This window comes from Clytia hemisphaerica, unplaced genomic scaffold, assembly GCF_902728285.1.
Source record: "Clytia hemisphaerica strain Z4C2 unplaced genomic scaffold, Clytia hemisphaerica genome assembly, whole genome shotgun sequence".
Classification (NCBI taxonomy): Eukaryota; Metazoa; Cnidaria; class Hydrozoa; order Leptothecata; family Clytiidae; genus Clytia; species Clytia hemisphaerica.
Window position 1 is genome coordinate 750,547 of NW_027104506.1, and position 27,294 is coordinate 777,840.

Here is a 27,294-nt window from a genome sequence, read left to right on the forward strand (position 1 = left end):
TGATAGGCAAGAATAAACAATCCTAAAAACTTTACAAATAGAATGGAAGTCTAAAAACATATTCAATTTTCATTCAGTATATGCATTGGCAAGGTAAACACAAAGGAATCTTCGAAAAACCAACCTTTCCATAGGATGTTCCACCGTCTTGCTACATTCGTGGTATCAATGAGTCTTCCAATAAAGCATGATAGGCAAGAATAAACAATCCTAAAAACTTTACAAATAGAATGAAAAGCCTAAAAAGATATTCAATTTTCACTTCAGTATATGGATTGGCAAGATAAATACAAAGGAGTCTTAAAAAAACAACCTTTACATTGGATTCTCCACCGTTATGCGACATTCATGGCATCAATGAGTTTTCCAGTTAAGCATGATAGGCAAAGATAAACAATCCTAAAAAAACTTTACAAATAGATGAAAGCCTAAAAAGATATTCAATTTTCACTCAGTATATGGATTGGCAAGATAAATACAAAGGAGTCTTAAAAAAAAACAACCTTTACATAGGATTTTCCACCGTTATGCAACATTCATGCCATCAATGAGTTTTCCAGTTAAGCATGATAGGCAAGAATAAGCAATCCTAAAAACTTTACAAATATAGAAGTCTAAAAAGATATTCAATTTTATTCATATATGCATTGGCAAGGTAAACACAAAAATCTTCGAAAAAACAACCTTTTCCATAGGATTTCCACGTCTTGCTACATTCGTGGTATCAGTCTTCCAATAAAGCATGATAGGCAAGAATAAACAATTCTTAAAACTTTACAAATAGAATGGAAGTCTAAAAACATATTCAATTTTCATTCAGTATATGCATTGGCAAGGTAAACACAAAGAGAGATCTTGGAAAAACAACCTTTCCATAGGATGTTTCCACCCCGTCTGCTATATTCGTGGTATCAAAGAGTTTTCCAATAAAGCATGATAGGCAAAAATAAACAATCCTAAAAACTTTACAAATAGAATGAAAGCCTAAAAAGATATTCAATTTTCACTCAGTATATGATTGTTGCAAGATAAATACAAAGAGTCTTAAAAAAACAACCTTTACATAGGATTCCACCGGTATGCGACATTCATGGCATCAATGAGTTTTCCATAAAGCATGATAGGCAAAGAATGAAACAATCCTGAAAACTTTACAAATAGAATGAAAGCCTAAAAAGATATTCAATTTTCACTCAGTATATGGGTTGGCAAGATAAAATACAAGGAGTCTTAAAAAAAAAAACCAACCTTTACATAGGATTTCCACCGTATGCTACATTCATGCCATCAATGAGTTTTCCAGTTAAGCATGATAGGCAAAGATAAACATCCTAAAAATTTTACAAATAGAATGAAAGCCTAAAAAGATATTCAATTTTCACTCAGTATATGGATTGGCAAGATAAATACAAAGGAGTCTTAAAAAAACAACCTTTACATAGGATTTTCCACCGTTATGCGACATTCATGGCATCAATGAGTTTTCCAGTTAAGCATGATAGGCAAGAATAAGCAATCCTAAAAAATTTACAAATAGAATGGAAGTCTAAAAAGATATTCAATTTTCATTCAGTATATGCATTGGCAAGGTAAACACAAAAGAATCTTCGAAAAACCAACCTTTCCATAGGATGTTCAACCGTCTTGCTACATTGGTGGTATCATCGAGTCTTCAAATAGCAGATAGGCAAGAATAAACAATCTTAAAAACTTTACAAATAGAATGGAAGTCTAAAAATTATTCAATTTCATTCAGAATATGCATTGGCAAGGTAAACACAAAAGAATCTTCGAAAAACCAATCTTTCCATAGGATGTTCCAACGTCTTGCTACATTCGTGGTATCAATGAGTCTTCCAATAAAGCATGATAGGCAAGAATAAACAATTCTTAAAACTTTACAAATAGAATGGAAGTCTAAAAACATATTCAATTTTTATTCAGTATATGCATTGGCAAGGTAAACACAAAGGAATCTTTGAAAAAACAACCTTTCCATAGGATTTCCACCGTCTTGCTACATTCGTGGTATCAATGAGTCTTCCAATAAAGCATGATAGGCAAGAATAAACAATCCTAAAAACTTTACAAATAGAATGGAAGTCTAAAAACATATTCAATTTTCATTCAGTATATGCATTGGCAAGGTAAACACAGGGAATCTTGGAAAACCAACCTTTTCCATAGCATGTTCCACCCGTCTTGCTATAATTCGTGGTATCAATGAGTCTTCCAATAAAGCATGATAGGCAAAATAAACAATCCTAAAAACTTTACAAATAGAATGAAAGCCTAAAAAGATATTCAATTTTCACTCAGTATATGGATTGGCAAGATAAATACAAAGGAGTCTTAAAATAAAACAACCTTTACATAGGATTTTCCACCGTTATGCGAAATTCATGGCATCAATGAGTTTTCCAGTTAAGCATGATAGGCAAAAATAAACAATCCTAAAAACTTTACAAATAGAATGAAAGCCTAAAAAGATATTCAATTTTCACTCAGTATATGGGTTGGCAAGATAAATACAAAGGAGTCTTAAAAAAAACAACCTTTACATAGGATTTTCCACCGTTATGCAACATTCATGCCATCAATGAGTTTTCCAGTTAAGCATGATAGGCAAAGATAAACAATCCTAAAAACTTTACAAATAGAATGAAAGCCTAAAAAGATATTCAATTTTCACTCAGTATATGGGTTGGCAAGATAAATACAAAGGAGTCTTAAAAAAACAACCTTTACATAGGATTTTCCACCGTTATGCGACATTCATGGCATCAATGAGTTTTCCAGTTAAGCATGATAGGCAAGAATAAGCAATCCTAAAAACTTTACAAATAGAATGGAAGTCTAAAAAGATATTCAATTTTCATTCAGTATATGCATTGGCAAGGTAAACACAAAAGAATCTTCGAAAAACCAACCTTTCCATAGGATGTTCCACCGTCTTGCTACATTCGTGGTATCAATGAGTCTTCCAATAAAGCATGATAGGCAAGAATAAACAATCTTAAAAACTTTACAAATAGAATGAAAGCCTAAAAAGATATTCAATTTTCACTCAGTATATGGATTGGCAAGATAAATACAAAGGAGTCTTAAAAAAACAACCTTTACATAGGATTTTCCACCGTTATGCGACATTCATGGCATCAATGAGTTTTCCAGTTAAGCATGATAGGCAAGAATAAGCAATCCTAAAAAATTTACAAATAGAATGGAAGTCTAAAAAGATATTCAATTTTCATTCAGTATATGCATTGGCAAGGTAAACACAAAAGAATCTTCGAAAAACCAACCTTTCCATAGGATGTTCAACCGTCTTGCTACATTGGTGGTATCATCGAGTCTTCCAATAAAGCATGATAGGCAAGAATAAACAATCTTAAAAACTTTACAAATAGAATGGAAGTCTAAAAACTTATTCAATTTTCATTCAGAATATGCATTGGCAAGGTAAACACAAAAGAATCTTCGAAAAACCAATCTTTCCATAGGATGTTCCAACGTCTTGCTACATTCGTGGTATCAATGAGTCTTCCAATAAAGCATGATAGGCAAGAATAAACAATTCTTAAAACTTTACAAATAGAATGGAAGTCTAAAAATATATTCAATTTTTATTCAGTATATGCATTGGCAAGGTAAACACAAAGGAATCTTTGAAAAAACAACCTTTCCATAGGATGTTCCACCGTTTTGCTACATTCGTGGTATCAATGAGTCTTCCAATAAAGCATGATAAGCAAGAATAAACAATCCTAAAAACTTTACAAATAGAATGGAAGTCTAAAAACATATTCAATTTTCATTCAGTATATGCATTGGCAAGGTAAACACAAAGGAATCTTGGAAAAACCAACCTTTCCATAGCATGTTCCATCGTCTTGCTATATTTGTGGTATCAAAGAGTTTTCCAATAAAGCATGATAGGCAAAAATAAACAATCCTAAAAACTTTACAAATAGAATGAAAGCCTAAAAAGATATTCAATTTTCACTCATTATATGGATTGGCAAGATAAATACAAAGGAGTCTTAAAAAAACAACCTTTACATTGGATTTTCTACCGTTATGCGACATTCATGGCATCAATGAGTTTTCCAGTTAAGCATGATAGGCAAAGATAAACAATCCTAAAAACTTTACAAATAGAATGAAAGCCTAAAAAGATATTCAATTTTCACTCAGTATATGGGTTGGCAAGATAAATACAAAGGAGTCTTAAAAAAAACAACCTTTACATATTATTTTCCACCGTTATGCAACATTCATGCCATCAATGAGTTTTCCAGTTAAGCATGATAGGCAAGAATAAACAATTCTTAAAACTTTACAAATAGAATGGAAGTCTAAAAACATATTCAATTTTCATTCAGTATATGCATTGGCAAGGTAAACACAAAAGAATCTTCGAAAAACCAATCTTTCCATAGGATGTTCCAACGTCTTGCTACATTCGTGGTATCAATGAGTCTTCCAATAAAGCATGATAGGCAAGAATAAACAATTCTTAAAACTTTACAAATAGAATGGAAGTCTAAAAACATATTCAATTTTTATTCAGTATATGCATTGGCAAGGTAAACACAAAGGAATCTTTGAAAAACAACCTTTCCATAGGATGTTCCACCGTCTTGCTACATTCGTGGTATCAATGAGTCTTCCAATAAAGCATGATAAGCAAGAATAAACAATCCTAAAAACTTTACAAATAGAATGGAAGTCTAAAAACATATTCAATTTTCATTCAGTATATACATTGGCAAGGTAAACACAAAGGAATCTTGGAAAAACCAACCTTTCCATAGCATGTTCCACCGTCTTGCTATATTCGTGGTATCAAAGAGTTTTCCAATAAAGCATGATAGGCAAAAATAAACAATCCTAAAAACTTTACAAATAGAATGAAAGCCTAAAAAGATATTCAATTTTCACTCAGTATATGGATTGGCAAGATAAATACAAAGGAGTCTTAAAAAAACAACCTTTACATTGGATTCTCCACCGTTATGCGACATTCATGGCATCAATGAGTTTTCCAGTTAAGCATGATAGGCAAAGATAAACAATCCTAAAAACTTTACAAATAGAATGAAAGCCTAAAAAGATATTCAATTTTCACTCAGTATATGGGTTGGCAAGATAAATACAAAGGAGTCTTAAAAAAAAACAACCTTTACATAGGATTTTCCACCGTTATGCAACATTCATGCCATCAATGAGTTTTCCAGTTAAGCATGATAGGCAAGAATAAGCAATCCTAAAAACTTTACAAATATAATAGAAGTCTAAAAAGATATTCAATTTTCATTCAGTATATGCATTGGCAAGGTAAACACAAAAGAATCTTCGAAAAACCAATCTTTCCATAGGATGTTCCAACGTCTTGCTACATTCGTGGTATCAATGAGTCTTCCAATAAAGCATGATAGGCAAGAATAAACAATTCTTAAAACTTTACAAATAGAATGGAAGTCTAAAAACATATTCAATTTTTATTCAGTATATGCATTGGCAAGGTAAACACAAAGGAATCTTTGAAAGAACAACCTTTCCATAGGATGTTCCACCGTCTTGCTACATTCGTGGTATCAATGAGTCTTCCAATAAAGCATGATAAGCAAGAATAAACAATCCTAAAAACTTTACAAATAGAATGGAAGTCTAAAAACATATTCAATTTTCATTCAGTATATGCATTGGCAAGGTAAACACAAAGGAATCTTGGAAAAACCAACCTTTCCATAGCATGTTCCACCGTCTTGCTATATTCGTGGTATCAAAGAGTTTTCCAATAAAGCATGATAGGCAAAAATAAACAATCCTAAAAACTTTACAAATAGAATGAAAGCCTAAAAAGATATTCAATTTTCACTCAGTATATGGATTGGCAAGATAAATACAAAGGAGTCTTAAAAAAACAACCTTTACATTGGATTCTCCACCGTTGAGCGACATTCATGGCATCAATGAGTTTTCCAGTTAAGCATGATAGGCAAAGATAAACAATCCTGAAAACTTTACAAATAGAATGAAAGCCTAAAAAGATATTCAATTTTCACTCAGTATATGGGTTGGCAAGATAAATACAAAGGAGTCTTAAAAAAAAACAACCTTTACATAGGATTTTCCACCGTTATGCAACATTCATGCCATCAATGAGTTTTCCAGTTAAGCATGATAGGCAAGGATAAACAATCCTAAAAACTTTACAAATAGAATGAAAGCCTAAAAAGATATTCAATTTTCACTCAGTATATGGATTGGCAAGATAAATACAAAGGAGTTTTAAAAAAACAACCTTTACATAGGATTTTTCACCGTTATGCGACATTCATGGCATCAATGAGGTTTCCAGTTAAGCATGATAGGCAAGGATAAACAATCCTAAAAACTTTACAAATAGAATGAAAGCCTAAAAAGATATTCAATTTTCACTCAGTATATGGATTGGCAAGATAAATACAAAGGAGTCTTAAAAAAAACAACCTTTACATATTATTTTCCACCGTTATGCAACATTCATGGCATCAATGAGTTTTCCAGTTAAGCATGATAGGCAAGAATAAGCAATCCTAAAAACTTTACAAATATAATGGAAGTCTAAAAAGATATTCAATTTTCATTCAGTATATGCATTGGCAAGGTAAACACAAAAGAATCTTCGAAAAACCAACCTTTCCATAGGATGTTCCACCGTCTTGCTACATTGGTGGTATCATTGAGTCTTCCAATAAAGCATGATAGGCAAGAATAAACAATCCTAAAAACTTTACAAATAGAATGGAATTCTAAAAACATATTCAATTTTCATTCAGAATATGCATTGGCAAGGTAAACACAAAAGAATCTTTGAAAAAGCAACCTTTCCACAGGATGTTCCACCGTCTTGCTACATTGGTGGTATCAATGAGTCTTCCAATAAAGCATGATAAGCAATAATAAACAATCCTAAAAATTTTACAAATAGAATGAAAGCCTAAAAAGATATTCAATTTTCACTCAGTATATGGATTGGCAAGATAAATACAAAGGAGTCTTAAAAAAAACAACCTTTACATAGGATTTTCCACCGTTATGCGACATTCATGGCATCAATGAGTTTTCCAGTTAAGCATGATAGGCAAGAATAAGCAATCCTAAAAACTTTACAAATAGAATGGAAGTCTAAAAAGATATTCAATTTTCATTCAGTATATGCATTGGCAAGGTAAACACAAAAGAATCTTCGAAAAAACAACCTTTCCATAGCATGTTCCACCGTCTTGCTATATTCGTGGTATCAAAGAGTTAAGGTTAGGGTTAGGGTTAGGGTTAGGGTTAGGGTTAGGGTTAGGGTTAGGGTTAGGGTTAGGGTTAGGGTTAGGGTTAGGGTTAGGGTTAGGGTTAGGGTTAGGGTTAGGGTTAGGGTTAGGGTTAGGGTTTAGGGTTAGGGTTAGGGTTAGGTTAGGGTTAGGGTTAGGGTTAGGGTTAGGGTTAGGGTTAGGGTTAGGGTTAGGGTTAGGGTTAGGGTTAGGGTTAGGGTCGTCTTTCTAGTAGGTATTGCATCGCATCGAGTAGTCATTGTATCGTCTGAAATAGGTATTATATCGCCAAAGTAGTCCTTATAGCGCCATTAAAAAATGGCGCTATAATGCCTACTAAAGTAGGCCCCATATCGCAGTAGGCTCGTTATCGTTTAACCACCATATGCGATATCATACCTACTTTAAAAGTAGGTATAATATCGTTTAGTAGACATTCTACAGCTTTTCTCCTCTATATCGCTCTTTTATCGTAATAGGTATTATATCGTACCTTTTTATCGCGTAAAACTTATACTTTTTGAGTAGGCATTGTAACAGACCGTAAATTTTTGACGCACTCGTTTTATGTCCCGTATATATTATTTAAAATAGGTATTGTAACTCCCTTTTTTCAATATTTCTTTCTATTTCAATTGTGCTCCAACCGATAATGATTTGTATTAGGCTTTAAAATATGAATATCACCTTTAAATTAAGCTTAGATTTACAGAAAAAAATTTTTTTCAGAAAAGGGTAAATTTTAGGGTAAGTACTTTTGTATTAGGGTAATGGGGTATAGCGTTACAATACCTATGAAAAGAATATTTCGTATTGGGGTAATGAGGTTCAATGTTACAATACCTATGGAAACAGGGAATTTCAGCAGATTTCACTTGAAAATGAAAGTCTTACGTATAATAGTAGGATTCTAAGAGTATAGCGGTTTAGAGTCAGGTTTAGGACTAGTATTGGTATTGCCACCAGTTTTTGGGTTATCATGTCATTATGACAGTGAAATGGATAACAGTTTGCTAATATTTAGTAGATAATCTAGAACCCTTATTTCTAAGGTTTGGGTTTTAATGTTAATTGTAAGTGTTATAGCTGTAAAAAAAAACTGAAGAGACAAAATGTGGCGATATCATCTTTATGTCCAAAATATTAAGATGCAAACCTGAATTTTAATTCGAGATAATCGGAGACTAATCGCGTTTAATATTGGAACCCAGACGGAAACAAAGAAAGACATAGTGTATATGTAAAGTGAATAACATTCGGTGAAATATGTTTCTTTTAAAAACAAATAGAAGCTGCATTAAACATCCACTTGAAAACTTCAGCGCCCTGAATAAAGAAAAGGAAGCAAAATAAACTTGTTAATATGTTAAACCTTTTGTATAAGGGCAGGAGGGTGGGACAATCTTAAATCGTACTTCAATTTCATTTTCATTTCATAAAATCTGAATAACTACAAGGTTACAGGGTTACATGGTTACAAATTTCCAGGGTTACAAGGTTACAGGGTTACAAGGGTACAGGGATACAGGGTTACAAGGTTAAAGGGTTACAAGGTTACAGGGTTACAAATTTCAAGGGTTACAATGTTACAGGGTTACAAGGTTATAGGGTTACAAAGGTACAGGGTTACAAGGTTACAGGGTTTCAGGGTTACAAGGTTACAAGGTTACAGGGTTACAGGTTTATAGGGTTACAAGGTTACAGGGTTACAAGTTTACAGGGTTACAAGTTTACAGGGTTACAAGTTTACAGGGTTACAAGGTTACAGGTTTACAGGGTTACCAGTTTACAGGGTTACAAGGTTACAGGTTTACAGTGTTACAAGTTTACAGGGTTACAAGGGTACAGGGTTAGAGGTTACATGGTTACAGGGTTACAAGGTTACAGGGTTTCAGGGTTACAAGGTTACAGGGGTACAGGGTAACAACTTTACAGGGTTACAAGGTTACAGGGTTACAAGGTTACATGGTTACAAAGTTACAGGGTTACTTTTTTCGGGCAAATAGACCTCGAGACGATTCCATTAGTCGCTTTTGTAGCTAAATTGACACAAGAAAATTTGATGAAAGTAGATGACAGTAACATGCATTTCTTCCAAAATAAGAGGATAAAATTCTAGGGAAATGTTAAAACAAGAAAATAAACATAAAAAACGTTGGCAATAATATATAGGACTTTCATAACGAATATACAAGAAAAGTATAGGTAAAAAGATGCCAAAATGTGCAGGTATAAAATCAAAAAGAAAAGTAAAAAACCGTCTCTCTACAATGGGGGAGTCAGGGTAGTCAGACTGGAACACTAAAGTATGCTTTATTTCATTCTCATCGAAACAGGTGATTAAAGCACAAAATTTATAAATGACCGTTTCATGCTTTGTTTATTTTATTTCTATTGAGTTTTTTCTCCTCTTGTTCTAAAAAGTATACCTTAGCGCAGTTTCAACGTCACTTTAATTTTACTTTGGCTGACCATGGAGGTTTTTAATAATAGGTCCATTATGTTATTAATTTTGAAGTACAATTAAAAAACTAAAAGTTTCTTCACATGCCACATGAATAGAAAAACATCGCCATGATTTGAGTTCATTTTTATTTTTACTTCCCATTATTTCATGTTGCCGCCTCTGTTATGACAGTATGATATTTAGAACAAAGAAAACCAACTGAAAAACTTCCATGTAACATAAAACTAGCTATTTACCCTATTTTTGGCTCTGTACATTGAAAAAATAAAAAATTTTGATTGCCTTAGATGTGTAGGTTAATTCTATTTGAAATTAAAGCGATTCCAAAAGTCCACGATGTTTTAAACAACAGAAATTAGAAATTTAATTTTCTGTGCGAATCCGCGGTAGCAAAAACATCTTGCGCTATCTACACATGATAAATTAATTTGAGTTGAAATTTTGTAGACCAGACAGACCAGAAGAAACAAAGTATCTTCTGTTCAGCCCAAAAGGTTTCATTAGCCGAATAGATCCTTTGAAAACCCCGTCTCTCCAAGCAAACAAAAGAAGGAGTTCTTTAGTTAAAAGTTAAACCGTAAGTTTGCTAACGTCCTGACTAGATATATAAATATAAATTTTAAAATTACATTTTTCTTGAAATACTAAAAAAACTTAAAACTTAATAAATGTCAATAACAGGCAACTTCAAATTTCTGCAAACGTAACTGAATAGATACAATTCTCAAGACAACATCCAATTGCCGACAATCTCCTCTCCGATTGATATTTTCTTATTTCTTATCGATGGGTCGAGCATAATGTGCCTAGAAAAAGAAAAGAAAAAACTGTTAAAAAATTAACAATATCAAAATAACCACTTTGGAACCTGAAAAGTTAATGGAATGGAATGCATCGTTTCCTAGCACAAGTTCTATTGTTTGTCTGGATTGTAATTGGATTTATTAATTGCAGCCTTAATTAGTTCTCCGCACTTATTAGTTCTTGCATTAAGTTATTCCTTTAAGATAACCAGTTAGTGAAAGAATAGGAGCCTTCATTTAGCCTTTAGCCTTGATTTCGAAAACAACCATGACGAAATCAGCGAAGAAAAGTGACACGACCATTTCAAACATTCGTGACATTTCTTAGAAAAGTTTAGTATCGCACTATATTATGTTTGATGTTTTTTATGAAAAAAAAACTTTTTCAGTCTAATTCGTTTCGTTTCATCCAAATAGCTCCGAGGTTCAATGGTTTGAGGTATGCTAGTGTATGCTTAACGTTTGGACCATTTTCAGCCTAGATGCTTATAAGTACAATGCTCATGAAAGGAAAATATCTATTCATGTTGTATTTGATATTATAGCAATTCGTCAAAAGGGCTTTGAAAGAAATATAATATGAATCAATCAAAATCTGATCTCTAGCACGCAGTTCCTGTCGCAATTTAATGAACTCTAGAATTTATTGAAAAGTAGCGATCATGTGAGCCCTCTATTCAATTTGAGTAGTTTAAATGCTCCAGTTTCATTGAGAAACAAACTATCAACATCCTGGCAAATCGAGACCTTAAACTTACAAATGGTATTAAAAAAGTAAACTACCTTCGATCTCCAAGTGAGATGTTTCGAGCTATAACTATATCTAACTTCACTGCCTCGAGGCATGTCTTTAGCTGCAAAGAAGCACAAATGTACTTTATGGTCGATATATATCGCCTTTGGTACAGCATTTAGGTGTCTCGGAGGGCTGTCGTTAATAAATCTTCCTATTCTATTGGATCGTGTTGCATCGAGACTAAAAAAAATAAAAACCAAAAGATAATTCCAACATAATACTAACAGTTGCATATTCGATTCATTCAAATAAATGCTCGGTAAGATTTCTTTGCCTAATCTTGGTCGTAAATTGAATGTATTTTCAGATTTCATTGCCTAAAATTGGTCTTGAAAGATAATGGACAACATTCGGAGTTACACAGTGAAACTTCATTGTCTAATCCTGGTTTTCAGGGTGATGGATCGATTATCAGTTTCTTTTTTTCGATTTTGCCTTTGCCATGACGAACAAGAATCAGCACATTAATCATTACTTTAGGTGTTTTAAGATTAGTTAATTCACTCACATATACTTGTTATTTCCAATTTCAACATCAAAGATATATGAGCCCAAGCACTCTTTGTCATATTCTTTGATGCGTCGATTTCTTTCCGTGTCAGAGATGAGCTCACCTGGATACTCACAGATGAACTCTCCCTTAGCAACATCTTTCAATACGTACACACCATACACAGGAAAAAATCCGCGAATCACATGCGTGTGAAAACCAATTTCCGAGCATGTGATCCTGCAAAAAATCACATGCGTGTGAAAATGCAATTCACAAGCCATCTTTTCTCAACTTAAATGGAGTGTCTGACTAGATCTAAAATCACAAATAGGATTGTTTGTCTTTCTTAGAGAGAGAGGTTTAATACCCTAAAAGTAACTCACTTCTATTCTATTTAACAAGTGAGAAAAGATGGATTGTGAATTACATTTTCACACGCATGTGATTTTTTGCAGGATCACATGCTCGGAAATTGGTTTTCACACGCATGTGATTCGCGGATTTTTTCCTGTGATAACCTTTAGAAAATGATATTATATACGTTAATCACAAATAGTTCCTTAGAAGTTTCAGAATAAGTTCATATTCATGTGAGCCTGTCCCGATACAAATCTTTCATATAGATTGCCGTTAATCTGCAATATAATGCACAAATCTTGAATGCCACAATCAATTGAATCTTGAGGAGGAGCTACTTCATAACTATAATTTAAGGCTGCAATTCTCTTCTCCAAAGTTACCTATATATTCATCGATCCATGATTTCATCAAATAATCAGGATCGTTTTTGCTCCTGCAAAATTGTTGTGCAAGCGCAAACTAAAAAAGGAACGAATCAAAAAAAGATTTCCTGGCCATTTAAACACACCCTAACAAAAAGTTTAAAATTCCAGGTTTGATGCTAATCCAATATTGCGATATTAACCAATATTTGCGTTTATAATTAAAAGTTTCATGAAAAACATCAGAACCATCCAAACTAGAAACTTTGAGTATATCAATACTTTTCTAAAAAGTACATGGTTGTGGTGTTATGTAAAGTGTGGAAAACAAATTCTAGTGCATATCATGACAGTTCAGAAACTTTTTTTACCTTGTGTTCCTCCAAAGAAACAGATTTCGATCTGGTATGATATGTATCTAAAAATTAAAAACTGATACTTCAATCACCTCGATAAAATATTCACATGCAAGATCCAAAACTTGACATAGAATAGTGTGACTCTATTAAATTCGGATTAAATGTGTTAAAATGTGAGTATTACAAAGAAGCTCCTTATACGATTCAAACTAGCATATTTAAACAAATATTTATGATTTATCATGATTGTCTTTTCTCATTAATAATCTTCTTAAAAACTTATTCACCCTGACTATTAACGATTATCAATAATCTATATGATGTTATTAAGGAAATATTGCCAGCAAAAATGAAAGAAATCGTTACCGTTTCCACTAGGTAAATGTTTCTCGACCTCTTCCAAACCCATTTGTATTAGAAAATTGGTCATGTCTTGATAATCCTTATCATTATCTACATTGATCATGAAAACAAAAGAAACAAACCTGAAACAAAATGCACCAAATCCGCCATATTTTCCCTTAAGACATTTCACAATGACTGAAAAGTGTTGCACAATTGTCATGATGCTATCTATCGCTTTTCAAAAATTTAGTAATAACTACCTTTAGGTGCAGCACTATAATGTGATTGTTCTTGTTAGCTCGATGAAAAAGAATTAATTGGCCGAGTTGCTTTGCTTAATAAAGGAGATGCAGTAGAGGTAATTAATAAAGATTGCTCAAGTGGAAAAGGAAACGTACTTTCATTTGGAGATGATTTCTTCTTAAAAGGTAACATATCTTCTTCTTCTGACATTGTTTGATCTTTTTGGATAGGAGACGAAAGTTTTTTGTTTGATTTTGTTGATTCGTTAGATGTTGTACTTTTTGTATTGATGGAGGCTGGTTTCTTTTGAAGAGGTGAGACAGTTTGCAAATCTGAAAACGACGAAACTTCTTCCGGAAAGGCTGCATCAAAGAGCAATTTTGTCTTTTCTAGTAGAAAGAGAGATGTTTCAATCTTAATAAATTTGGTACCGTTGGAAAGATATTGTTGAGTGGAATAATTTTAAATAAAATGTTATTTGAAAAACTTCAAAAAAAGAAGATGAAATGAACTTCTTGTATAATAGTGCTATAATTACCATTTTCACAAGAATGAAACTTCAATCTTAGAACAAGACATTGTAGTGGAGTATATGATTGATTTCAGTTCGGACATTTAAAAGGACACGTGGTTTTTATTCTTATGGGTAGTTTGAAGAAGAATTTAACATTAAAAGGGATATTAGAAAATTCTTCAAGTATTATCTAATTTACATTTTTTTTCAATTCCTGCGTGCAGTTTGCACAAAAATAACAGTTCAAACAGAAAATTCTATTCAAATTCATCTTATTATTCTCGTGTGTAGAGCGGCCTTAAAAAAGGTTAAATAACACTACCGATGTCATGTTCCTATCGCATTTTAAAAATTTATTCCATTAGGTGAAGAACTTTGACATGATTTTTCCTGTTCAATCGACGAGAAAGAATTGATTGGCGAAGTTGATTTTTTTTCTGAAGGAGAATCAGGATGTGTAATTGAAAATGATTTTTCTAGTACAACAGGAAACATGATAAATTCTGTAAAACGTCAATAAGTGACAAACCATTAGAGAAAAGAAAGAAAATGCACCAAATCCGCCATATTTTCCCTTAAGGCATTTCAAAATGACTGAAAACTGTTGCACAATTGTCATGATACTATCTATCGCTTTTCAAAAATTTAGTAATAACTACCTTTAGGTGCAGCACTATGATGGGATTGTTCTTGTTGGGTCGACGAAAAAGAATTAATTGGCCGAGTTGCTTTGCTTTCTAAAGGAGATGCAGCAGATGTAATTAATAAAGATTGCTCAAGTGGAAAAGGAAACGTACTTTCATTTGGAGATGATTTCTTCTTAAAAGGTAACATATCTTCTTCTTCTGACATTGTTTGATCTTTTTGGATAGGAGACGAAAGCTCTTTGTTTGATTTTGTTGATTCGTGAGATGTTGTACTTTTTGTATTGATGGAGGCTGGTTTCTTTTGAAGAGGTGAGACAGTTTGCAAATCTGAAAACGACGAATCTTCTTCCGGAAGGGCTGCATCAAAGAGCAGTTTTGTCTTTTCTAGTAGAAAGAGAGATGTTTGAATCTTAATAAATGTGGTACCGTTGGAAAGATATTGTTGAGTGGAATAATTTTAAATAAAAAGTTATTTGAAAACTTCAAAAAATGAAGATGAAATGAACTTCTTGTTTAATAGTGCTATAATTACCATTTTCACAAGAATGAAACTTCAATCTTAGAACAAGACATTGTAGTGGAGTATATGATTGAGTTCAGTTCGGACATTTAAAAGGACACGTGGTTTTTATTCTTATGGGTATTTTGAAGAAGAATTCAACATTAAAAGGGATATTAGAAAATTCTCCAAGTATTGTCTAATTTACATTTTTTTTCAATTCCTGTGTGTAGTTTGCACAAGAATAACAGTTCAAACAGAAAATTCTAGTCGAATTCATCTTATTATTCTCGTGTGTAGAGCGGCCTTAAAAAGGGTTAAGTAACACTACCGATGTCATGTTCCTATCGCTTTTTAAAAATTTATTCCTTTAGGAGAAGAACTTTGACATGATTATTCCTGTTGAATCGATGAAAAAGAATTGATTGGCGAAGTTGATTTTTTTTTCTGAAGGAGAATCAGGATGTGTAAATATTGAAAATGATTTTTCTAGTACAACAGGAAACATAATAAATTCTGTAAAACGTCAATTAGTGACAAACCATTAGGGAAAAGAAACAAAATGCACCAAATCCGCCATATTTTTCCTTCAGGCATTTCACAATGACTTATAAGTGTTGCACAATTGTCATGATACTATCTATCGCTTTTCAAAAATTTAGTAATAACTACCTTTAGGTGCAGCACTATGATGGGATTGCTGTTGTTGGGTCGATGAAAAAGAATTAATTCGCCGAGTTGCTTTGCTTTCTAAAGGAGATGCAGCAGATGTAATTAATAAAGATGGCTCAAGTGGAAAAGGAAACGTACTATTTTCATTTGAAACGATTTCTTCTTAAAAGGTAACATATCTTCTTCTTCTGACATTGTTTGATCTTTTTGGATAGGAGACGAAAGCTCTTTGTTTGATTTTGTTGATTTGTGAGATGTTGTACTTTTTGTATTGATGGAGGCTGGTTTCTTTTGAAGAGGTGAGACAGTTTGCAAATCTGAAAACGACGAATCTTCTTCCGAAAGGGCTGCATCAAAAAGCAATTTTGTCTTTTCTAGTAGAAAGAGAGATGTTTCAATCTTAATAAATTTGGTACCGTTGGAAAGATATTGTTGAGTGGAATAATTTTAAATAAAAAGTTATTTGAAAAACTTCAAAAAAAGAAGATGAAGTAAACTTCTTGTATAATAGTGCTATAATTACCATTTTCACAAGAATGAAACTTCAATCTTAGAACAAGACATTGTAGTGGAGTATATGATTGATTTCAGTTCGGACATTTAAAAGGACACGTGGTTTTTATTCTTATGGGTAGTTTGAAGAAGAATTTAACATTAAAAGGGATATTAGAAAATTCTTCAAGTATTATCTAATTTACATTGTTTTTCAATTCCTGCGTGCAGTTTGCACAAGAATAACAGTTCAAACAGAAAATTCTATTCAAATTCATCTTATTATTCTCGTGTGTAGAGCGGCCTTAAAAAAGGTTAAATAACACTACCGATGTCATGTTCCTATCGCTTTTTAAAAATTTATTCCTTTAGGAGAAGAACTTTGACATGATTTTTCCTGTTGAATCGATGAGAAAGAATTGATTGGCGAAGTTGATTTTTTTTCTGAAGGAGAATCAGGATGTGTAAATATTGAAAATGATTTTTCTAGTACAACAGGAAACATGATAAATTCTGTAAAACGTCAATTAGTGACAAACCATTAGGGAAAAGAAACAAAATGCACCAAATCCGCCATATTTTTCCTTCAGGCATTTCACAATGACTTATAAGTGTTGCACAATTGTCATGATACTATCTATCGCTTTTCAAAAATTTAGTAATAACTACCTTTAGGTGCAGCACTATGATGGGATTGCTCTTGTTGGGTCGATGAAAAAGAATTAATTCGCCGAGTTGCTTTGCTTTCTAAAGGAGATGCAGCAGATGTAATTAATAAAGATGGCTCAAGTGGAAAAGGAAACGTACTATTTTCATTTGAAACCGATTTCTTCTTAAAAGGTAACATATCTTCTTCTTCTGACATTGTTTGATCTTTTTGGATAGGAGACGAAAGCTCTTTGTTTGATTTTGTTGATTCGTGAGATGTTGTACTTTTTGTATTGATGGAGGCTGGTTTCTTTTGAAGAGGTGAGACAGTTTGCAAATCTGAAAACGACGAATCTTCTTCCGAAAGGGCTGCATCAAAAAGCAATTTTGTCTTTTCTAGTAGAAAGAGAGATGTTTCAATCTTAATAAATTTGGTACCGTTGGAAAGATATTGTTGAGTGGAATAATTTTAAATAAAAAGTTATTTGAAAAACTTCAAAAAAAGAAGATGAAATGAACTTCTTGTATAATAGTGCTATAATTACCATTTTCACAAGAATGAAACTTCAATCTTAGAACAAGACATTGTAGTGGAGTATATGATTGATTTCAGTTCGGACATTTAAAAGGACACGTGGTTTTTATTCTTATGGGTAGTTTGAAGAAGAATTTAACATTAAAAGGGATATTAGAAAATTCTTCAAGTATTATCTAATTTACATTGTTTTCAATTCCTGCGTGCAGTTTGCACAAGAATAACAGTTCAAACAGAAAATTCTATTCAAATTCATCTTATTATTCTCGTGTGTAGAGCGGCCTTAAAAAAGGTTAAATAACACTACCGATGTCATGTTCCTATCGCATTTTAAAAAATTATTCCATTAGGTGAAGAACTTTGACATGATTTTTCCTGTTCAATCGACGAGAAAGAATTGATTGGCGAAGTTGATTTTTTTTCTGAAGGAGAATCAGGATGTGTAATTGAAAATGATTTTTCTAGTACAACAGGAAACATGATAAAATCTGTAAAACGTCAATAAGTAACAAACCATTAGAGAAAAGAAAGAAAATGCACCAAATCCGCCATATTTTCCCTTAAGGCATTTCACAATGACTGAAAACTGTTGCACAATTGTCATGATACTATCTATCGCTTTTCAAAAATTTAGTAATAACTACCTTTAGGTGCAGCACTATGATGGGATTGTTCTTGTTGGCTCGATGAAAAAGAATTAATTGGCCGAGTTGCTTTGCTTTCTAAAGGAGATGCAGCAGATGTAATTAATAAAGATTGCTCAAGTGGAAAAAGAAACGTACTTTCATTTGGATATGATTTCTTCTTAAAAAGTAACATATCTTCTTCTTCTGACATTGTTTGATCATTTTTGATAGGAGACGAAAGCTCTTTGTTTGAGTTTGTTGATTCGTGAGATGTTGTACTTTTGGTATTGATGGAGGCTGGTTTCTTTTGAAGAGGTGAGACAGTTTGTAAATCTGAAAACGACGAATCTTCTTCCGGAAGGGCTGCATCAAAGAGCAATTTTGTCTTTTCTAGTAGAAAGAGAGATGTTTCAATTTTAATAAATTTGGTACTTTTGGAAAGATATTGTTGAGTTGAATAATTTTAAATAAAAAGTTATTTGAAAAACTTCAAAAAATGAAGATGAAATGAACTTCTTGTATAATAGTGCTATAATTACCATTTTCACAAGAATGAAACTTCAATCTTAGAACAAGACATTGTAGTGGAGTATATGATTGATTTCAGTTCGGACATTTAAAAGGACACGTGGTTTTTATTCTTATGGGTAGTTTGAAGAAGAATTCAACATTAAAAGGGATATTAGAAAATTCTTCAAGTATAATCTAATTTACATTTTTTTTTCAATTCCTGCGTGTAGTTTGCACAAAAATAACAGTTCAAACAGAAAATTCTAGTCGGATTCATCTTATTATTCTCGTGTGTAGAGCGGCCTTAAAAAGGGTTAAATAACACTACCGATGTCATGTTCCTATCACTTTTTAAAAATTTATTCCTTTAGGTGAAGAACTTTGACATGATTTTTCCTGTTGGATCGATGGGAAAGAATTGATTGGCGAAGTTGATTTTTTTTCTGAAGGAGAATCAGGATGTGTAATTGAAAATGATTTTTCTAGTACAACAGGAAACATGATAAATTCTGTAAAACGTCAATTAGTGACAAACCATTAGAGAAAAGAAAGAAAATGCACCAAATCCGCCATATTTTCCCTTAAGGCATTTCACAATGAATGAAAAGTGTTGCACAATTGTCATGATACTATCTATCGCTTTTCAAAAATTTAGTAATAGCTACCTTTAGGTGCAGCACTATGATGGGATTCTTCTTGTTGGGTCGATGAAAAAGAATTAATCTGCCGAGTTGCTTTGCTTTCTAAAGGAGATGCAGCAGATGTACTTAATAAAGATTGCTCAAGTGGAAAAGGAAACGCAATTTCATTTGGAGATGATTTCTTCTTAAAAGGAAACATATCTTCTTTTTCTGACATTGTTTGATCTTTTTGGATAGGAGACGAAAGCTCTTTGTTTGATTTTGTTGATTCGTGAGATGTTGTACTTTTTGTATTGATGGAGGCTGGTTTCTTTTGAAGAGGTGAGACAGTTTGCAAATCTGAAAACGACGAATCTTCTTCCGGATGGGCTGCATCAAAGAGCAATTTTGTCTTTTCTAGTAGAAAGAGAGATGTTTGAATCTTAATAAATTTGGTACCGTTGGAAAGATATTGTTGAGTGGAATAATTTTAAATAAAAAGTTATTTGAAAAACTTCAAAAAATGAAGATGAAATGAACTTCTTGTTTAATAGTGCTATAATTACCATTTTCACAAGAATGAAACTTCAATCTTAGAACAAGACATTGTAGTGGAGTATATGATTGATTTCAGTTCTAACATTTAAAAGGACACGTGGTTTTTATTCTTATGGGTGGTTTGAAGAAGAATTCAACATTAAAAGGGATATTAGAAAATTCTTCAAGTATTATCTAATTTACATTTTTTTTCAATTCCTGCGTGCAGTTTGCACAAGAATAACAGTTCAAACATAAAATTCTAGTCGAATTCATCTTATTATTCTTGTGTGTAGAGCGGCCTTAAAAAGGGTTAAATAACACTACTGATGTCATGTTCCTATCGCTTTTTAAAAATTTATTCCTTTAGGTGAAGAACTTTGACATGATTTTTCCTGTTGGATCGATGAGAAAGAATTGATTGGCGAAGTTGATTTTTTTTCTGAAGGAGAATCAGGATGTGTAATTGAAAATGATTTTTCTAGTACAACAGGAAACATGATAAATTCTGTAAAACGTCAATTAGTGACAAACCATTAGAGAAAAGGAAGAAAATGCACCAAATCCGCCATATTTTCCCTTAAGGCATTTCACAATGACTGAAAACTGTTGCACAATTGTCATGATACTATCTATCGCTTTTCAAAAATTTAGTAATAACTATCTTTAGGTGCAGCACTATGATGGGATTGTTCTTGTTGGGTCGATGAAAAAGAATTAATTGGCCGAGTTGCTTTGCTTTCTAAAGGAGATGCAGCAGATGTAATTAATAAAGATTGCTCAAGTGGAAAAGGAAACGTACTTTCATTTGGAGATGAATTCTTCTTAAAAGGTAACATATCTTCTTCTTTTGACATTGTTTGATCTTTTTGGATAGGAGACGAAAGCACTTTGTTTGATTTTGTTGATTCGTGAGATGTTGTACTTTTTGTATTGATGGAGGCTGGTTTCTTTTGAAGAGGTGAGACAGTTTGCAAATCTGAAAACGACGAATCTTCTTCCGGAAGGGCTACATCAAAGAGCAATTTTGTCTTTTCTAGTAGAAAGAGAGATGTTTGAATCTTAATAAATTTGGTACCGTTGGAAAGATATTGTTGAGTGAGATAATTTTAAATAAAAAGTTATTTGAAAAACTTCAAAAAATGAAGATGAAATGAACTTCTTGTTTAATGGTGCTATAATTACCATTTTCACAAGAATGAAACTTCAATCTTAGAACAAGACATTGTAGTGGAGTATATGATTGATTTCAGTTCGGACATTTAAAAGGACACGTGGTTTTTATTCTTATGGGTAGTTTGAAGAAGAATTCAACATTAAAAGGGATATTAGAAAATTCTTCAAGTATTATCTAATTTACAATTTTTTTCAATTCCTGCGTGCAGTTTGCACAAGAATAACAGTTCAAACAGAAAATTCTAGTCGAATTCATCTTATTATTCTCGTGTGTAGAGCGGCCTTAAAAAGGGTTAAATAACACTACTGATGTCATGTTCCTATCGCTTTTTAAAAATTTATTCCTTTAGGTGAAGAATTTTGACATGATTTTTCCTGTTGGATCGACAAGAAAGATTTGATAAGCGAAGTTGATTTTTTTTCTGAAGGAGAATCAGGATGTGTAATTGAAAATGATTTTTCTAGTACAACAGGAAACATGATAAATTCTGTAAAACGTCAATTAGTGACAAACCATTAGAGAAAAGAAACAAAATGCACCAAATCCACCATATTTTCCCTTAAGGCATATCACGATGACTGAAAACTGTTGCACAATTGTCATGATACTATCTATCGCTTTTCAAAAATTTAGTAATAACTACCTTTAGGTGCAGCACTATGATGGGATTGTTCTTGTTGGGTCGATGAAAAAGAATTAATTGGCCGAGTTGCTTTGCTTTCTAAAGGAGATGCAGCAGATGTAATTAATAAAGATTGCTCAAGTGGAAAAAGAAACGTACTTTCATTTGGAGATGATTTCTTCTTAAAAGGTAACATATCTTCTTCTTTTGACATTGTTTGATCTTTTTGGATAGGAGACGAAAGCTCTTTGTTTGATTTTGTTGATTCGTGAGATGTTGTACTTTTGTATTGATGGAGGCTGGTTTCTTTTGAAGAGGTGAGACAGTTTGCAAATCTGAAAACGACGAATCTTCTTCCGGAAGGGCTGCATCAAAGAGCAATTTTGTCTTTTCTAGTAGAAAGAGAGATGTTTCAATCTTAATAAATTTGGTACCGTTGGAAAGATATTGTTGAGTGGAATAATTTTAAATAAAAAGTTAATTGAAAAACTTCAAAAAATGAAGATGAAATGAATTTCTTGTTTAATAGTGCTATAATTACCATTTTCACAAGAATGAAACTTCAATCTTAGAACAAGACATTGTAGTGGAGTATATGATTGATTTCAGTTCGGACATTTAAAAAGACACGTAGTTTTTATTCTTATGGGTAGTTTGAAAAAGAATTCAACATTAAAAGGGATATTAGAAAATTCTTCAAGTATTATCTAATTTACATTTTTTTTTAAATTTCTGCGTGTAGTTTGCACAAGAATAACAGTTCAAACAGAAAATTTTAGTCCAATTCATTTTATTATTCTCGTGTGTAGAGCGGCCTTAAAAAGAGTTAAATAACACTACTGATGTCATGTTCCTATCACTTTTTAAAAATTTATTCCTTTAGGTGAAGAACTTTGACATGATTTTTACTGTTGGATCGACGAGAAAGAATTGATTGGCGAAGTTGATTTTTTTTCTGAAGGAGAATCAGGATCTGTAATTGAAAATGATTTTTCTAGTACAACAGGAAACATTATAAATTCTGTAAAAGGTCAATTAGTGACAAACCATTAGAGAAAAGAAACAAAATGCACTAAATCCGCCATATTTTCCCTTAAGGCATTTCACAATGACTGAAAAGTGTTGCACAAATGTCATGATACTATCTATCACTTTTCAAAAATTTAGTAATAACTACCTTTAGGTGCAGCACTTATGATGGGATTGTTCTTGTTGGGTCGATGAAAAAGAATTAATTGGCCGAGTTGCTTTGCTTTCTAAAGGAGATGCAGCAGATGCAATTAATAAAGATGGCTCAAGTGGAAAAGGAAACGTACTATTTTCATTTGAAGACGATTTCTTCTTCAAAGGTAACATATCTTCTTCTTCTGACATTGTTTGATCTTTTTGGATAGGAGACGAAAGCTCTTTGTTTGATTTTGTTGATTCGTGAGATGTTGTACTTTGTGTATTGATGGAGGCTGGTTTTTTTTGAAGAGGTGAGACAGTTTGCAAATATGAAAACGACGGATCTTCTTCCGGAAGGGCTGCATCAAAGAGCAATTTTGCCTTTTCATAAAAGGCTTGAAACAATGTGTGGTCACTTTCCTTATTATATTTTTTCCTCATAGTTTTTAGTATTTCTTTTGCTTGTTTGATTTTCAGTCCAGAAAGTTTTACCATCTTATTGTCATCACATTCGGAAAGGCTTTCTCTACCAACGACAATATCGTGTCCAAGATAAAGGACACTCATTATTGTTTTCTTCTTAAACGCTCTTGGCTGATACCATATTGACATGCCTAGAAACAGAAACAAAACAAGAAATTATCAAATCAATGTATTCTTATCTTTTTTGTTTCGGCTGTAACCATTTAAGGAATGTTTCAATCTTAACAAATTTGGTACCGTTGGAAAGATATTGTTGAGCGGAATAATTTTAAATAAAAAGTTATTTGAAAAACTTCAAAAAATGAAAATGAAATGACCTTCTTGTTTAATAGTGCTATAATTACCACTAGCCGTATGCGCAGCGTCGCACGCTGCGTGAACCAATCCAGTGAATCACTACAAAATTCTAACGGAAAGGATCGATGATTTGATTTTGATTTTAGGAAATAAAAGAGAAAAAAAATTAACATTGCATTGCAATTTTAAACCACAATTAAATAAATGACTTAGCAAAAGTATATTTTAGATCGTCTTAGCCATCGTGGCTAGCCATCGTAGTTGGACATTCGAGGGTGACTTTGAAAGACTTTGAAAAGTTTTGAAAGTGATAAGGGAGCCGCTATTGTAAACAGAAAAAAACCATCAAGCTCCAAAGTTGGTGAATAGAAAATAGTATCTTGGGGTCTCAAAGTTAGTCTAGTGGTGGGAAATCTGCTTAAGGAGAAAAAAGATGATGGTTCAACGCCATGAAGAGGAGGCTTTGTAGAGCTTTGTTAGATTTTCGAAAACTTTTTACAAAACGTTGTAAACACACACGTTTAAGCGTATTAATATATAGATTAGAAAGACAATTTCAAAGTGAAAGTTTGAAAGACACTCTTACTATATCCTTGAATGAAGTAACTAATTTTATGCAAGCCACAGTTGGCTTACTGGTTCAGAAGAATGCACATTCTTCAAAAAAACCAAAGTTGAAACCGGGACAAAAGATTATATAAAAATGTTTTAAAAAGTTTTGAAAGTGATAGGGAGCCGCTATTGTAAACAGAAAGTTTTAAAGAATATCTGAATAAGAATTCTTTAAATTGACAAAAGAAATTTGGAAAGAAGGTTGATTTTAACTGATCAAGCTCCAAACTTGGTGAATAGAAAATAGCATATTGGTGTCTCAAATTTAGTCTAGTGGTAGGAAATCTGCTTAAAGTGCAAAAAGATGATGGTTCAACGCCATGAAGAGGAGGCTTTGTAGAGCTTTGTTAGATTTTCGAAAACTTTTTACAAAACCTTGTAAACACACACGTTTAAGCGTATTAATATATAGATTTTCACAAGAATGAAACTTCAATCTTAGAACAAGACATTGAAGTGGAGTACATGATTGATTTCAGTTCGGACATTTAAAAGGACACGTGGTTTTTATTCTTATGGGTAGTTTGAAGAAGAATTCAACATTAAAAGGGATATTAGAAAATTTTTCAAGTATTATCTAATTTACATTTTTTTTCAATTCCTGCGTGCAGTTTGCACAAGAATAACAGTTCAAACAGAAAATTCTAGTCGAATTCATCTTATTATTCTTGTGTGTAGAGCGGCCTTAAAAAGGGTTAAATAACACTGCTGATGTCATGTTCCTATCGCTTTTTAAAAATTTATTCCTTTAGGTGAAGAACTTTGACATGATTTTTCCTGTTGGATCGACGAGAAAGAATTGATTGGCGAAGTTGATTTTATTTCTGAAGGAGAATCAGGATGTGTTATTGAAAATGATTTTTCTAGTACAACAGGAAACATGATAAATTCTGTAAAACGTCAATTAGTGACAAACCATTAGAGAAAAGAAACAAAATGCACCAAATCCGCCATATTTTCCCTTAAGGCATTTCACAATGACTGAAAAGTGTTGCACAATTGTCATGATACTATTTATCGCTTTTCAAAAATTTAGTAATAACTACCTTTAGGTGCAGCACTATGATGGGATTGTTCTTGTTGGGTTGATGAAAAAGAATTAATTGGCCGAGTTGCTTTGCTTTCTAAAGGAGATGCAGCAGATGTAATTAATAAAGATTGCTCAAGTGGAAAAAGAAACGTACTTTCATTTGGAGATGATTTCTTCTTAAAAGGTAACATATCTTCTTCTTCTGACATTGTTTGATCTTTTTGGATAGGAGACGAAAGCTCTTTGTTTGATTTTGTTGATTCGTGAGATGTTGTACTTTGTGTATTGATGGAGGCTGGTTTCTTTTGAAGAGGTGAGACAGTTTGCAAATATGAAAACGACGGATCTTCTTCCGGAAGGGCTGCATCAAAGAGCAATTTTGCCTTTTCATAAAAGGCTTGAAACAATGTGTGGTCACTTTCCTTATTATATTTTTTCCTCATAGTTTTTAGTATTTCTTTTGCTTGTTTGATTTTCAGTCCAGAAAGTTTTACCATCTTATTGTCATCACATTCGGAAAGGCTTTCTCTACCAACGACAATATCGTGTCCAAGATAAAGGACACTCATTATTGTTTTCTTCTTAAACGCTCTTGGCTGATACCATATTGACATGCCTAGAAACAGAAACAAAACAAGAAATTATCAAATCAATGTATTCTAATCTTTTTTGTTTCGGCTGTAACCATTTAAGGAATGTTTCAATCTTAACAAATTTGGTACCGTTGGAAAGATATTGTTGAGCGGAAAAATTTTAAATTAAAAGTTATTTGAAAAACTTCAAAAAATGAAGATGAAATGAACTTCTTGTATAATAGTGCTATAATTACCATTTTCACAAGAATGAAACTTCAATCTTAGAACAAGACATTGTAGTGGAGTATATGATTGATTTCAGTTCGGACATTTAAAAGGACACGTGGTTTTTATTCTTATGGGTAGTTTGAAGAAGAATTCAACATTAAAAGGGATATTAGAAAATTCTTCAAGTATTATCTAATTTACATTTTTTTTCAATTCCTGCGTGCAGTTTGCACAAGAATAATAGTTCAAACAGAAAATTCTAGTCGAATTCATCTTATTATTCTTGTGTGTAGAGCGGCCTTAAAAAGGGTTAAATAACACTACTGATGTCATGTTCCTATCGCTTTTTAAAAATTTGTTCCTTTAGGTGAAGAACTTTGACATGATTTTTCCTGTTGGATCGACGAGAAAGAATTGATTGGCGAAGTTGATTTTATTTCTGAAGGAGAATCAGGATGTGTAATTGAAAATGATTTTTCTAGTACAACAGGAAACATGATAAATTCTGTAAAAAATTTAGTAATAACTACCTTTAGGTGCAGCACTATGATGGGATTGTTCTTGTTGGGTTGATGAAAAAGAATTAATCGGCCGAGTTGCTTTGCTTTCTAAAGGAGATGCAGCAGATGTAATTAATAAAGATTGCTCAAGTGGAAAAAGAAACGTACTTTCATTTGGAGATGATTTCTTCTTAAAAGGTAACATATCTTCTTCTTCTGACATTGTTTGATCTTTTTGGATAGGAGACGAAAGCTCTTTGTTTGATTTTGTTGATTCGTGAGATGTTGTACTTTTTGTATTGATGGAGGCTGGTTTCTTTTGAAGAGGTGAGACAGTTTGCAAATCTGAAAACGACGAATCTTCTTCCGGAAGGGCTGCATCAAAGAGCAATTTTGTCTTTTCTAGTAGAAAGAGAGATGTTTCAATCTTAATAAATTTGGTACCGTTGGAAAGATATTGTTGAGTGGAATAATCTTAAATAAAAAGTTATTTGGAAAACTTCAAAAAATGAAGATGAATTGGATTTCTTGTTTAATAGTGCTATAATTACCATTTTCACAAGAATGAAACTTCAATCTTAGAACAAGACATTGTAGTGGAGTATATGATTGATTTCAGTTCGGACATTTACAAGGACACGTGGTTTTTATTCTTATGGGTAGTTGAAGAAGAATTCAACATTAAAGGGGATATTAGAAAATTCTTTAAGTATTATCTAATTTACATTTGTTTTCAATTCCTGCGTGTAGTTTGCACAAGAC

At 32.5% G+C, this 27,294-nt stretch overlaps 2 protein-coding genes and 1 long non-coding RNA gene across 3 annotated transcripts in view; all 3 read right to left on the reverse strand.

Moving 5' to 3' along the window:
• Positions 1-8,554: 8,554 nt before the first annotated feature.
• Positions 8,555-12,045, reverse strand: LOC136821841 (uncharacterized). The gene is made up of 3 exons (XR_010848808.1): positions 11,888-12,045; positions 11,367-11,559; positions 8,555-10,586 (listed from the first exon to the last, which is right to left on the reverse strand). It is a non-coding gene; the product is annotated as an uncharacterized lncRNA (long non-coding RNA).
• Positions 12,046-12,430: 385 nt separating this feature from the next.
• On the reverse strand, positions 12,431-23,417 carry LOC136821857 (zonadhesin-like). The gene is made up of 10 exons (XM_067078100.1): positions 22,957-23,417; positions 21,800-22,032; positions 20,644-20,877; positions 19,350-19,721; positions 18,331-18,564; positions 17,173-17,409; positions 13,697-13,930; positions 13,320-13,406; positions 12,966-13,012; positions 12,431-12,691 (listed from the first exon to the last, which is right to left on the reverse strand). Exons 2-10 carry the CDS (start codon positions 21,852-21,854, stop codon positions 12,575-12,577), a joined length of 1,617 nt encoding a protein of 538 aa, XP_066934201.1. The 5' UTR covers positions 21,855-22,032; positions 22,957-23,417; the 3' UTR covers positions 12,431-12,574.
• Positions 23,418-25,141: 1,724 nt separating this feature from the next.
• LOC136821858 (uncharacterized) overlaps positions 25,142-27,294 on the reverse strand; it is a 33,583-nt gene continuing 31,430 nt past the window's right edge. Inside the window, exons 27-28 of the mRNA XM_067078101.1 lie at positions 26,701-26,934; positions 25,142-25,845 (exon numbers count right to left, since the gene is read on the reverse strand). Of these exons, the coding sequence (XP_066934202.1) occupies positions 25,232-25,845; positions 26,701-26,934 (848 nt within the window). The 3' untranslated portion in view covers positions 25,142-25,231. The remainder of the gene's footprint in view (positions 25,846-26,700; positions 26,935-27,294) is intronic.